The sequence below is a fragment of the Larus michahellis genome, chromosome 2 (assembly GCF_964199755.1).
Source record: "Larus michahellis chromosome 2, bLarMic1.1, whole genome shotgun sequence".
Taxonomy (NCBI): domain Eukaryota; kingdom Metazoa; phylum Chordata; class Aves; order Charadriiformes; family Laridae; genus Larus; species Larus michahellis.
The window spans coordinates 103,318,323-103,332,896 of record NC_133897.1 but is presented as its reverse complement, the minus strand read 5'-3'; the positions used below and the strand labels follow the sequence as shown (position 1 = coordinate 103,332,896).

Sequence of the window (14,574 nt, the reverse complement as noted above, 5' to 3'; positions counted from 1 at the left end):
CCAATGTATGCAATTAATGTAATATGGCTTATTTGTCCCTTTTTTGCTGCTCTATGTCACCCTTCTATGCCACAGACACTGCAGTAAAGACACCAGTTTCTTTCAGACTATAAAGAGAGTTTAGGGCAAATGGTTCCAACTCAGGCATTTAACTCTCAGTCATCTAAAGACACAGCAGACAAATCCCATCTTCCAGTTCGAACCCCAATGAATTCTAGAGCTTCACTGGACAAGCCAATTGATACCAAGACCATAAGCTCACAGAAAAAGCCAGGTTGTCCTGTAAATGCTATGCCATGACAGGACTATGAGTTCAGCTGAGATTCTGAAATGTGAGTAACTGGCTGAAATAGTTCTGAAGTAGCAGTCTTTAATTGTTTCTCTGCAAATAACATCTGATGTCACAGGTGTATTCCAGAGCTCCAGGATTCGAGCAATCTATTTCTGGAACACAAAAAAAATCTCCCCATTAAACAGTGAATGAAACCTGAGAAGCTGGCAACACACACTTGAAGATTCCTACAAAAGTATAACACACACACCCTGCAACCATTTCAGTACTTTTCTCAAACAAGGGATGGAAAAAGAAAGAAAAATCCATGCCAAAAGGGATACTCCACCCAGCTGCCGAAAGCATTTGGGCAAGAATACTTGGCATAGCTTTCAAGAAGCCACATTTCTCAAGATAAGACTTCTCCAAATATTTACGGTTAACAACAAAAAGGGTCAATAAAATCCAACTGCCAGTAACAGATGATGACAAAGCATTACTGTAATCTGTCCAGTATGCATTTGATTAGTGCGATATCCTTAGCAATACGGGTTCGCTGTATTTACTGAACTGGGAGGGTGTGATGTCAATTAAAGTGTTAATCTTTTTGTCACATATCTGCTATCACTATTCTTTAATTATAAGGTGACTCCCAGAAGCACTACAAAGCATATTACATTCATAGCGGTATGAAATACTACTGAGAGGAGTGGCAAGATATCTGTGTACCCCTTAAGCTGTCATTTTTCTTTAAAATGCCAATATTTTTATAAAGCAGGACCAAACAAAAGAAAACTGTAACATATCTGCCATTTGACAGTGAGTGGACAACAGAAATTCAGCAAAGGTAAGTCAAGGAAGTATAAAAGAAACAGAAAATAAGGACACAACTTTTTACTGCTTAAAATAAGAAAAGTCATTAGAAGTTAGTAAGGTTTTATGGCTCAAAGTCTAAGCCAGGACACTGTCCTCCTTTTTTGTGTTCACTGCCAATTGCAGCAAAGAAACACTCAGTGGAGCAAATGAAGTGTATTTTCCTTTTATATCTTATGCACAGGTCACTCGATATACATATTTATTCACTATGCTTTGTCTTCCATCTTGTTCTTTTAAGTCTTCTTTGCTTTTCTCTGCAGCTTCATATTGTCTTTTCTCAGCAGAAACAGAAGCTCTACTATTTCTCTTCAGCACCACTTCCAGTTCAAAAAAAGATGACACACCTTGGTATCACCACATTTAAGTTGTGAAGGCTTTCGATTTTTCCATACCTGAAATGTGTGACGCAAAAAGCAGCAGAGTCAGCACATAAGGCAGAGGATATATTCTAATAGTCTCCTAATTCATTGTAGTCTTTAATTCACACACAGTAGGAAGACCTAACACACAACAATAAAGTCTTAAGATTTGCATTGTTGAACCATCCAGCATTCCAAGCTCAGAATCTACACTTTTTACTAAACATTAATACTGCAAACTGATTCTGAAAATCCCTTTCTGTAATCATTAGGTTATCAATGAGGTGCCACCCCTACCCAATGAACTTGTAAGATTAAAAAGAAAGAGGAACTTTAAAAATTTATCATTCTATTAGTGGTGTATGAAAGCCTACTTTTTAAAGAATAAAGTTGAAACTTACTTGCAGTATTAGTGATGAGGCCATCAATACATACACACCGCAATTAGTTACTTATGGTTTGGTCAACTCATTATCTATAGTTAGGACTTAACTATACGTGCATTGATTTCTTTACACAAAACCACACATACAGTTTGAGATTTTGGATGTACTCAAACGAGCATTACAGATGTTTTGCAACCTCTTATTAGAAGTAATTTCTGTCCTTGCAGAAGTGGCCACAGCAGAGGCCTGGGAATGCCTGTAGAAGGCCACAGTTGGGATTGGAAGAGACAGAACTCAACATCTTCAGATTACCAGAAAAGATTTCAGTGACAACTACAACATCCACCACAGTAACTTCCACTCTTAGAATTTCGCAGATATCCACAAATCCAAACTGTACTGGCCTTTTGTGCAAAATTAATATACAAAAATAGGCACAAATGCAATCAAATGAGAACATTTTAGTACCTTCTGCAGATGCCCCTTCTCTTTCCATTCTTCTGTTCTGCTGCCATCGGCTTGCTTTGCCAATCTCGACTTGGATTCTAGCAATATTTCCTTCTATTCTTCTGGCTCCTCCTCACGCTTGCAAACGCCTTTTTGAAAGTATTTATAACCACAGCTGGATCATGATGTTTCACCAAAATCTAGCTCCTCAGAAAAGCGGAATCCAGTTCAGGTGACACCAGATGTAAAGTTTATTTTCCTAGACCTTGGATACAATGCATCTTCAGCTATTACAGGGTATGGTGTATCACACACTGCATATCATTCAGGGCACAATACAAGAATCCTCTGACATATGGTGGTCCACAATTGTATGCTGCTGACTGCAGAGATGAAGTCCATAGGACTGTTTTGTGCTCAGCGCTGAATCCCTCCCCCTGCCTCAAGTGGCCTTCACTGGTCTAGTTTCCAACTACAGTTTTACCTGCAGCAGATATTGTTGGTCACGACTGAACTCCTATGCAATGTTAACAACCACTTTTATGAGAATAAGCTGCACATTTTACTTAGCTTAATGTAAATTTCCCATACCTATAAGTAATATGCTATCTACTGAGAGGAAGCCTAAGAGAGCGGGCACGGAATGGTCATTTTTGTATCTCCACAATAGAGATGAAAAACACCTGCTAATAATTCAGGCCAATAGAGAACAGCTCTTCTTCTGCACTTCAGTCATTCAAAGATACAAGACAGACATAGAAATGGATTAGGCGGTGGGTTTTATACCCTTTTCTGCCACTGACCTCCTAGATGAATTTAGCGTAACTGCTTTACATGCCTTATTCAGTCTCCGCCAGCAGTAAAACAAGGATTGTGGTTTCTCTTCAAACCACCTTGGTATCTATGGGTTAGAAGTGCTGTGTAACAGCTCAACAGTTTCCACTTTTAAGGTCGTCATTCCAGGTCTCCTACCAGCAGGTATGTAACATCAATAGTGATGCACATCCGTGAGGATGCCAATGCTTAAAAGGTACCATGAAGTGGGGTGGGAGATTCCCCTCTAGTTTGAGGAGTGGGTGAATCAGAAAGGAGGAAGAGAAATAAAGACGGTTAGTTATTTTTCCTTTAATCTCAGCTCACATCTATTTTGAGTACTACTAAAAAACACACAAACCTTTCTGTAACTAAGCACACTACAATTTCTTCCATATTCATCAGCATGTCTCAGGTGAGATGTCTTTTATCCATAGCAAAGATATAAACCAGTGAATTGACTGAAAATATCTAGAATTGGAAACTCAGGAGAACTTCATACAGCAAGACACATCTTATCATGCTGTCTTTTTTTTTTAAAAGGAGATATATTCAAAGAAAATAGACTCCTAAACTTATGGTAAACTTCTGAAGGTAAAAGCACAAAAATTCAGTAAAACTCATTATCACAGTATAAGAAACAAGCTTATGTTTAATGTAAAGAAATTTGCCTGCTTGCCCCCAGATCTATTTGATAACCTGTAGTTGTCAGTTATTTAACAACCTGTAGTTGTCAGTTCGCATTCAAAAATACGCTAGAGTTGGTCTTTCAAAATTATTACGAATAGCATAAAATAAAGCTTTTATCTGGTAACAGGAAAGTTCATGATATACACAATTATCTGCTGATTATTTCCATATTTTCAAGTCACTGCAGTAAGACTGCACGTTACACTAAATGCCCTAAAATATGGCTAAGGGACAATCCCACAATAAAAATTAAAGTTGTCTTCAACAGCAACAAACCGCAGTTGAACATTGTGATCTTACAGATGACATTATTTCCCAAATTAATGAACGTTATCTCACCTCAGTCTAAATGATGAGTTGATCTTTGGTTGTAAGCCACCGTTTTCAAACAGCTGTATACGTTGCTGATTATTTGCATGGACCTTCCAACTTACACATATTGGGTTCCTCACAGAACGAGGGCTATCCTTTTGTTCTTGAAGCCCTTCATCCTCTATTTCACTGGATCCATCTACCACTGCTTGGAGAAACTTCTTGAGCCTGGTAAGTACATTCAGCCTCCACTGCTGAGAAGTTACTCTGCGATTTGGGTTAACAGAGAGCATCCAGGAAAGTTTCTCTCTGCTTTTAAGTCTTTTTGAGAGTTGCTGGTGAGAAATAAGCTCTACAAAATTCTTCAACAATATAATGCTGCGGTCTGTGAGAAGAGCTGGGTATGCTTCCAATAAAACGTCCAAGACTTTTAATGAATCTTCCTGAATCCCCTCACTGATATGAGTCATGGCACTGGAGAGATGGGCACTTACCAAAGGAAAAAATGGAGCAATCTGTTCCGCTCTTATTTTTGAAGCCAAAAATTGCAGCAGGTGAACAGCTGCTCCTCTGACACCAGAATCTTTGTCTGTAAACACAGCTGCCACCTCACTTATTATGTTTGAAAGGTGTGCATCAATTACAAATGGATACTGAGACAGAAGATCTTTGAGCCCAAGAAGTGCATTATGCTTAATCCCAGGACTATAGTGATGCATCTGTGAAAGCAGATCCTACAAGAAAAGAAACATATGTACTTGCCATCATTATTACTTTGGGTTCTTTGAACTTCTCCACCTATTTCCAGTACATTTTTCTTAAACACTCAGAAATACGGCATCTATTCTTATGATGTACTGCTGTTCATAACAGCATAATATGTTCAGAACAAATACAGTATCAGTTTAAATCATAACAATGAACAAAACATCAAAATTCAATAACAGTAAAAACAAGATACCATGACTTGTCCTTCAGGTAACTAGATACTCCTCACTTTTAAGTTTCCGCACAACCCTACTGACTTAGCAGAGGGATGACCAAAAATAAGTCCACTCACATTCACTATCTAAAGTAGAACTATGAAACCTTAAGCTCAACAGCTTTCTTAAGTTTAAGCAGAGAGCTGAAAGAGATAGAAGACGATGCAAAGGAAGGAAAGCAGAACCACCACCCAAAGAAATGCAAAATTTTTTTTAAAAACATCATCTCAGGAAGTCTACATTTTAAAACCCTGTCCTTAAGTCACGATCCAGAAATTTCAAAAACAAAATGTTAATCCCCGATACATAATTCAGTGTGCAACTGTAGTTTTTGCACTGATGAAAACCTTTCCCTTAGTCCAGCAATTGAGCCATTAAATTAAAGGGTGAACTTATTGTCAAGGACAAAGAGGCTGTATTCAGATACTCTGATGAGTTTTTTTTAAGGTAGGGTTTTTTTAAAAAAAAAATAATCTTTTTTCCTAAACTCTAGTAAACATAGTAAACCTAGATAAATGACAAGTAATTTTCTGTCATTTCAGGATGTAATACCACAGCATACCTTTATGTTAAGTTTTCTATTTTGCGTAGGAAGCACTCCATCTTCTTTAAGCTGCTCAGGAATTTGTATGGCCTTTGTTTTGAAGGTAGTATCAGTTGCATTCTCTAGTTTAGGCTTTTTTTTCCCAACTTTTAATTTCACTTTCTGGAAATCTTCTTGATGTTTCCTTTTTTTAGTCATTCTGATTCTCTGCAAAAAGATATTCAGAATTTTAATTTGATTAAACACACTACAAACAAATATTATTTTCCACCAAAGAGCAGCAACTTCATAATGAAGGCTACTGGTTTTATACTTTTTCCTATGCATAAACTAGCATCCGCTCTGAGAAAAGATGCTAGGCTAAACAGACATGCAGACTGATCCAGTACAGCTGTTCTTCTAGCATCCAGAAAACATTCTGCTGCTGCTTTGATTGTCTTTGCTCCGAGAACAACTTTATTGAAAAAGATCACTTAAGTATTTGCATCTTCCAGTGCTTTATTGGAATAAGTTGCGGGGTTTGTTTTGTTCTAAAAAGTTCCTGCCAACAAGCAACCTTTTACATAGCTGACTCCTGTCAAGCCAGAAGAGCTCAGTGAACTGTCTCATTTAATTTGTACATTGTTTACTGTGCTGGTTTTGGCTAGGGTAGAGGCCTCAGTTTGCTTTCCCTTTGAGGGGCATCCAGTACACTTGGAATCAACTGCCCCAGGGATGGATACTGTCCTGGTTTCAGCTGGGATAGTTAATTTTCTTCCTAGTAGTTGCTGTGTTTTGGATTTAGTATGAGAATAATGTTGATAACATATTTCGTTTGTGGTTTTGATAAGTAATTCTTTTATTAAGTCAAGGACTTTTTCAGCTTCCCATAGAAGCTGAGAGGGAGCACAGACAGGACCAGCTGGCCAAAGGAATACTCCATACCAGAAACTTCATGCTAAGTACATAAACAGGAATTGACTGGGGGGGTGGAAATCTGTGATCACTGCTCAGGATGGGCTGGGCAATCGATCATTGGGTGGTGAGCAACTGTACTGCCATCACTTATTTTGGATATTCTTTTACCATTATTATTATAATAATTTTCTCTTCCATTACTGTTATATTAAACTGTCTTTATCTCAACAAAAACCCAGACTGCCATGGTTTAACCCCAGCCAGCAACTAAGCACCAGATAGCCACTCGCTCACTCCCCCACCATGGGATGGGAGACAGAATTGGAAAGCTAAAAGTGAGAAAAAACTCATGGGCTGAGATAAAGACAGTTTAATAAGCAAAGCAAAAGCTGCATACACAAGCAAAACAAAGAATTCATTCACTGCTTCCCATCGTCAGACAGGTGTTCGGCCATCTCCAGGAAAGCAGGGGTCCATCACACAGGTCCATCACACATAACTGTTACTTAGGAAGACAAACACCATCACTCCAAACATCCCCCAGCTTTATCTGCTGAGCATGATATCATATGATATGGAATATCCCTCTGGTCAGTTGGGGTCAGCTGTCCCAGCTGTGTTTCCTCCCAGCTTCTTGTGCACCCTCAGCCCACTCACTGGTGGGGAGGTGTGAGGAGCAGAAAAGGCCGTGACTCTGTGTAAGCCCTGCTCAGCAGTAACCAAAACATCACTGTGTTATCAACGCTGTGTCCATCACAAATCCAAAACATGGCCCCATACTAGCTGCTATGAAGAAAATTATCCCAGCCAATGTACCAACTTCATCATTAATAGCACACAGTCTGCACAAGCAAAATCATGCGTTTAATCAGGCCTTCACTAGTAACAGCAGCATACAAAAATCTAAGAAAACTTCCACTACAAGCTAAGAAGTCCAGTCCGTGCATTTAAAAACAATAGCTAGAAAGAACAAGGAGGAAAAAAAAAAAGACATTAAACGGGCACATATAAAGTAAAAAAAAGACTGAAAAATTAAGTCATATCTAATAAGGCATAAGAAATAAGGTAGCGTGAATAGCTATACTTACAAGTCAGTCATACAGACATACTAGAACAGACGTGCAATAATCAAAACAAACTAAAATGCACTCTTCAGTTTCTGAACGACCTTTGATATATCTATCCTGATAAAAGTACTCTTAACTCTACCAGGTAAAAAAAAAAAACCTCCAAAAAACCCCAAACACTACACCACAGGTTCCTTTATTTAATCTGCCTTCCTTCTGTCTCCGTACCTCTGAATTCATTCATAAAAAACTCCAGAAGCTGATGTCACAACACTCATCATCACATACAAATTGTGCCTAGATTTCTGTTAATTAAGGCCATGAATCCACAGTCTGATGACTCCTAGAAGTGACTGTAAAAATTACTTACAATTTAAAAGGCGGAAGGGAGAGACAAACACAAAGCCATTATCATGTTGGGGTTTAACATCTCACAACTTTCTATAACAGGTAATTTATAGAGCTGGTAATCTGAATACTTCCAGATGTCACTGTATGCAGTATGTATATTCAGCTTTAAAGATCTGTGCTGTCAGGTACACAAACTTTTTGTTTCTTCTTAATATCTGAATTATACCGAAAAAAGTTGTGAACACAACATTCATATTTTAAAGATCAATAAAAACAAATTAAAAAGAAAATAACTGACTAAACCCAGAAATTTTTAAATAAAATATCCAAACAGTGATTCTTTTATGGTGGATACGATCATCATTCACTCTGGAAAATAAAATCCTACAGCTGATTTTCCCAGTGGACTTTGACCTGTAAATTTGTGCTGTATTACAGAATTTTGTATACACATCATCAGGATAATCATTAAGGAACGTTTTAAATACCTTTATAATTTTTTATTCTTTTAAAACCAACGTAGCTGATTATACAAACATCTGACTACAACTTAATTTCTGCTTTTCACATGCTTAGCTTAACACAGCTATATGCAAGACCATTTAACTGACGTGAAATTTAGCATAAGTAACCTATCAACTGAAAAGGCTTCAAAAAAGCTTGGGGTTTGGTGCCAAAATAAAAAGGTCGTTCAACGTCCAAGTATAATAACAAAGGTTTTATAAGCTTTTGATTTTTACCATATGCATCTTTTAGGAAAGAATGACAAGATTTTCACTACTTGATGCAAGACATATAGAAATAGCTAGAAGCTTTTGACATGACTGTTATTTCCACTTACAAAGCTTGCTTTAATAGAGATATTTAAGAAGACTCACTCTACAAAACGGAATGTTTGGCTTCCAATTAGCATTAAAAACTTTACAATATGGGTGTGCACACACCTGAACAAAGTCAACTAAGTTATTTTAAAGGAGGAGACTTATAAAATATACTTTCTCCTACCAAAACAAAGCAGCACAGTTTACCTTGCACTGCATGTTTTGGAAATAATTTACTGGAAATCTAAACATATCCATTTCCAATTCATATTTACCGCGCAAAATCAGAGATAAAATGATTACAAAACCAAAGCCGTGAAAACACCACAGTGTCTATGTAATACGACATTAAGAAAAATTGTATACAGCTCATGAAGTTATGTAAATATTTTAATGAAACTCCTTGCTGAAACAACTGTTTGCCTTTTGACTTCAACCATATTTTCAGTTGGCCCTCCTCCAACAGGACCGAGCTAAGTGCACCTAACAGTTTCTGCACTAACGTAGTTTTACAAGCCAAAACATTAAAATAACCTCAAATCGATAGTAGCTTCCTTTAACGTAAAGCTGTACACAGCACTTTTCAGAAGCTTCTCCCAAGTGCCGCTCAGCCACCGTTGCATCAGGTTCAGGGAAACATGAGGGCAGCCAAAAAGCGCGCCTGCTTCACCTGTGATTTGTTCCCTCGCAGCTTTGAGGCGGTATCCTCAGGGAATCTCGCCACCAGCACGTTTACAAGCTCAAGCGATCAGGAAAATCCTGAGGAACCAGAAAGCAAGGTACGTGCCCTGACTCCTCTCGCACGATAAAGATTCCCACCTGGGCGAGCTCTCCTCTCTCCCAGCGAAGGGCAGTACTTACTCGCAATTAACTCTCTGCGGCTCCCGCGCCGAACAGCACATCCCCCGTCACCACAAAACCTAATCACCACAGACCGCCCCGCGCCGCAAACACCGTACCGAAGCCAAAGCGCTGCCCAGGTGACGGCGGCGGCTCCTCCCGCAGGTCTAGGCCGTTAAACCACCTTCCTCACCGTCCCGGGACATCTTTCCGCTTCTTCCCCAAGAGCCGCTCCGCTCCAGTCGCTCTACGAGGCGTTTAAATAAAGCGCGTTAGTGCCCGCCCGCTGTCGGGGCTCCCGGCGGGGAGGCCGCGAGTTCGGCTCCCCGGAGCCCCCTCAGCAGACCGGGGAACCGAGCCGGGGCTCCGCCGGCGAGGCGGGAGCAGCGGCTGAGGGAAGCCGCCCGTAGGGAGGGAGGTGAGGCGGGGCAGGGGCGGCGGACGACGCCCGCTGCCCGGGGGGAGGCGAGGCCGCCGGTTTCCCGGGACCGCTCACGCTTTCCCGCCGCCCTGCGCAGGAGCGTGCGGGAAGGGGGTGGGTGGGTCACACAAAAGGCGGCCGTTAGCGCGGGGCAGGGCGAGCCCGCCAGAGGCACCCGCGGGCCAGGTCGGGCGCCTCCTCCTCTTCCTCCTCCCCCCGCCCGGTAACGGCGGTACCGGCCGAGCCCCGCGCGCGGCCACTCACCAACCACGCGGCAGCGCGAGCCCCCTTCCGCCCCCGAGAACCTGCCCGGAAACGGCCGCCCACGTGAGGGGCCGCCACCAGCGAGCGCCCCCACCACCGCCACTCCCCCCCCGCCGGAAGGAGGGCGCTTCCGGCCCGCTCCGCACGGACCGGGGCCAGGGCGCCACCTGCAGGAGCGGCGGGAAGCGGGAACGGGGACATCCTGCAGCTGCGGGAGACCAGCGCAAAGGTTTTTATTCGTTCCCCCGAAGGGCGGTGCACTCTCGAGTGCCGTTCGAATGAGGGGTGACAGGAGCTGTGCCCCTTTTCTACGGTAAAATCATGGAATGGTTCGGGTTGGAAGGGACCTTAAAGATCATCTAGTTCCAAGCCCCTGCCATGGGCAGGGACACCTCCCGCTGCTCAAAGCCCCATCCAGCCTGGCCTTGAACACTTCCAAGGATAAGGGCATCCACAGCTTCTCTGGGCAACCCGTTCCAGTGCCTCACCACCCTCACAGTAAAGAATTTCTTCCTGATATCTAATGTAAATCTTCCCTCTTTCAGTTTAAAACCATTACCCCTCACCCTATCACTACACTCCCTGATAAAGAACCCCTCCCCATCTTTCCTGTAGGCCCCCTTTAGGTACTGTAAGGCTGCTGTAAGGTCTCCCTGGACCCTCGTCTTCTCCAGGCTGAACAACCCCAACTCTCTCAGCCTGTCCTCATAGGAGAGGTGCTCCAGCCCTCTGATCATCTTCACGGATGTTCTTTGTGGGCAATGTGTTAAACAAAGCAAACAATCTTTGTTTTTTTATACATACAGTAGAGCAGTTTGTTGTTGAACAGGTAGGCCATGACAGCTGCAGTTTTTTTTCTTATGCCAACATCGTAAGAGACTCAGAGATATACTTTGCAGCCCGACAAAGTTTCTAGATGGAGGGAGATGCTTTTGCAGCAGGGGGTTCAAGTAATTGTGAGGTGAGCTCCAGGTCTCACTCAGCCTCTCTCTCCTTGGGTCCCATCAGGAGGTCCTGCCTCAACACATCAGCCAGTAGATCAATTCAGTCAGACCACAGAAGTAATTACACTGCACTACTTTGATATGAAGCAGCATGGATGACTGCTAAAAGTTCAGTAGCACTTTTTAAGATGTCGGCATCCCATCACAGGAGGCATTACATCATTTTAATTACTGGAATCAGAGGTGTCTTGGCTCAGGCTCCTCACTTGGAGTAATAGGATCGCCTTCATGCCTTCTTTGAGCCCAGCTACTTTAGCTCTTGATTTGTATCTCATTTGCTCCTATAAGAATGCATTAATAATAACAAATACCAAGATTTGCGTTTATAGACTTGGAAAACATTTAGAAGAGATCACAATTTTTGGTGAAGGCGATGCAGAGTCAGTGTTATCATTTCACATGCAGTATCAGACCATTGGGCACGCTGTACAATCAAATTGACAGTATGGCGGCTTGCTGCTTCAAAAGGGGTAATGAATTCCTCAGGCAGAAGGACAGGGCCCAGTCCTAGAAGACGCAGGAAGCAACACAAGAGGAAGATGTTTCTACACCTGCCTAGAACAGAGATCATCACAGCTGACATCAGACAGTAACTCTTCTGTTGCACATTCAGAACTTTTCATTTCCTATCAAGTCACCTCTGAAAGCCCTTTTCCTTTCCACTCTCTGCCTTCTAAGAGGAGTAAAGTTCTGCATTTTTTGTTAGAGATCAATTCCTCTTGCTTAAGTTTTAATTCTATTAATTCTCCAGTTAGTCTGCTTTGCTGTTACTATGAGGAAAAAAAAAAATCAAAGTGTATAATATTAAATACAGTCAGCAACATCATTTAAAAGCATAATTAGGAAAGAAAATGTTTTTTTCCTTACTTTGCAATGCTGGCACAAGATATTATTTCTTAAAAACCGTTTTGCAACAAACAAAATTTTCCATTAGCATAAGAATATACCAAGCCATCACAAAACACAGGCAGATAACAAGAAGAAAATAACGTAGTTTTTTTGCAGCCTCTATTTGCACCAGAAAAAAAGAAAGTTTCAAGAGGAAAATAGTAGTATAACTGAACAGACAATGCTAGACTGTTATCAAAAAACACTTCCAGAAGCATACGCTTTATGATTTTTGTGCAGTTCAGTTTTCTCAGCTGTCTTTGAGAAGTGCAGCAGCACTCTGCAGCATACCATTCAAACCATTTTATCACTGTGCTATAGGTTCAGACATCTTTCCAGCATGGTCCCCCTGCACCCACCGAAAAAAAAAAAAATACTCAAATCTAAGTAATTTCAACTTAATTTTATTTCCACTAGGAATGATTCCACAGTAAGAGAAAAAAGAAGCTGTCCCAGAGATGGCCACTTACAACAGCTGAACATTCCGATTTTATTATTTTAATTGATAGAATGTTCTGCACTTTGAAAGCAAACAAACAAAAAGATGTTTCTATTTTTATTTTCTGTATTACAGGAACAGAATTCAGAATTTCATATCAACCAAAAGATGTTTTTTACGGATCAAGTTAATCTTCACTAAGCAGGCATTAACATTGTCCCTATTACAGAGTAAATGAGCTGTAAGAGCTCTGGTTCCGTCTCTGCTTCTGACAAGAACATATTTAGAGATGCTGTAGAAATTCTTCACAATTTCTTTAAAGCAGCAGTTTGTATTTTAATTTCTTTAACAGTCATTGAACTGATTTCATTCCCATGTCTGTTCATAGGACAAAACTAACCAATTTTGTTGCTGCTTTCTTTGTTACCTTATTTTTATGGCGTCTTGCATTCCACGATATGAAGATGTGAAACTATTAGGATGAGGATTCTCAATTCCATCCAGATCTCCAAAAAAAAAAAAAAAAATTATATTAACATTAAAAGGTTCTTCTACCATCTGGCCCCAGCATGTCTATATTATACCAGCATTTGGCTGCAAAGCTGAAGAGCTTTAATTAGAACCACTGAATGCTACCCAACATCACAAGCAGGAAGCAAATTTTAATTACACAATTTAATTTAAAAAAAATATTTTTTTTCCTGAACATACTAACTTATAACCACCCAAAACATTTTTCATCATCCTACAGAAGTAGTAGTCATTAATATGTAGACTTTACATTCAGCCAAAACCAGTTACTACTTTAGTTGGAAAAAAGTTCATGTTAAAAGAGCCTGAACTGAAGGACAGTATGAGCCACGTTTCGTTACATTCTCCTACTGGTGGGATAAGAGAAGATCCTTTCCTTACCGCATCAGTGCCTCCTAACCATAGTCTGCATAGATCTCTTGGGACATATCCCTGAGTTTGGAAGCACAGCAAACCTCTACTGACTTTGCTAAAGCTTCCAATTATTGGTTATAATCCAGGCACTTCGCAACTCAGAACTAGACTGACAGCACTGACTTTTTATTATTATTTGTAATTGTTATTTAAAAAAAAAATATGTGGAGACCTATTCATAATCCTTATATGGGAGGGGATTTTTTGATTACAAAAGCTTTTGAATCAGGCCCAGCAGCCACATGGAATAACTTCTGAGTATTTGTTGTAGGATGAATTTGTACTGCTGACTGCAGTAGTTCGTTCCGCTGATAACTCTTTGTAAAAGAGCCAATGATAAGAAAAGATCAGACTGTCAATGTACAGTATTTAATGACAGCGAGAAGAATAAATTACCTGGTTTAAAAGTATGTTTTAACATGGAAAGAAAGAAGATGAGCTTTACAACCTTTCCACAAATATCGAAATTTTGGCTAATTGGAGAAATAAATAACAAGAATATAAAAACCAAGTTCTTAATTAAAATAACACTGTACAAAATTTGAACATAACAAAATCCACTACATTGAGTTCATGTTAAGTAAAACAACAATCTCAAACTTACAGAAAGTAAACATCACTATATTAACTCTATTAACTACCACGTCACTGTGTGCTGCCATTGCTTGGTCTTCTCAGAGTCCCGCTTTCAGTCAGGATCCTTATAACATTCGGAATATCAATTCCTTAGTTAAAGGCAAACAAACAAACACACAAAGAAAATAAGTGGTTTGATGATAAAGTACATTTAAAAGCACAAGTTATACTGAAACATTTAGATGCTGACATGAGTTTGGATCTTTCTTATTCAATGAAAAATACCACAACCATTAACTGTCAGAATGTGCCTAGAAACTGTAACTGTATATTGCTATGAACAGCTGTACTGGTTCAGTTAAAGGTTCTGTCTTACCCCT

At 40.3% G+C, this 14,574-nt stretch overlaps 2 protein-coding genes across 12 annotated transcripts in view; both read right to left on the bottom strand.

The window, feature by feature from the left end:
• The window catches only part of TEX10 (testis expressed 10), a 60,260-nt gene extending 49,817 nt beyond the window's left edge, over window positions 1-10,443 (bottom strand). The window contains exons 1-6 of one of the 5 annotated variants that reach the window (XM_074576465.1): window positions 10,343-10,433; window positions 9,679-9,904; window positions 9,488-9,576; window positions 7,874-7,998; window positions 5,700-5,888; window positions 4,182-4,888 (exon numbers count right to left, since the gene is read on the bottom strand). In XM_074576465.1, coding sequence (XP_074432566.1) covers window positions 4,182-4,888; window positions 5,700-5,888; window positions 7,874-7,885 — 908 coding nt within the window. In that variant the 5' untranslated portion in view covers window positions 7,886-7,998; window positions 9,488-9,576; window positions 9,679-9,904; window positions 10,343-10,433. Of the gene's footprint in view, window positions 1-4,181; window positions 4,889-5,699; window positions 5,889-7,873; window positions 7,999-9,487; window positions 9,577-9,678; window positions 9,905-10,342 lie in introns of those variants that run through there. The other 4 variants (XM_074576468.1, XM_074576469.1, XM_074576467.1 and 1 more) reach the window with 4 other exon arrangements.
• A 656-nt stretch (window positions 10,444-11,099) lies between these two features.
• LOC141739353 (uncharacterized) overlaps window positions 11,100-14,574 on the bottom strand; it is a 26,693-nt gene continuing 23,218 nt past the window's right edge. For 3 of the 7 annotated variants that reach the window (XM_074576448.1, XM_074576449.1, XM_074576451.1), the window contains 2 exons: window positions 14,223-14,343; window positions 11,967-13,179 (listed from right to left, as the gene is read on the bottom strand). In XM_074576448.1, coding sequence (XP_074432549.1) covers window positions 14,264-14,343 — 80 coding nt within the window. In that variant the 3' untranslated portion in view covers window positions 11,967-13,179; window positions 14,223-14,263. Of the gene's footprint in view, window positions 11,902-11,960; window positions 13,180-14,222; window positions 14,344-14,574 lie in introns of those variants that run through there. The other 4 variants (XR_012585676.1, XR_012585678.1, XR_012585677.1 and 1 more) reach the window with 4 other exon arrangements.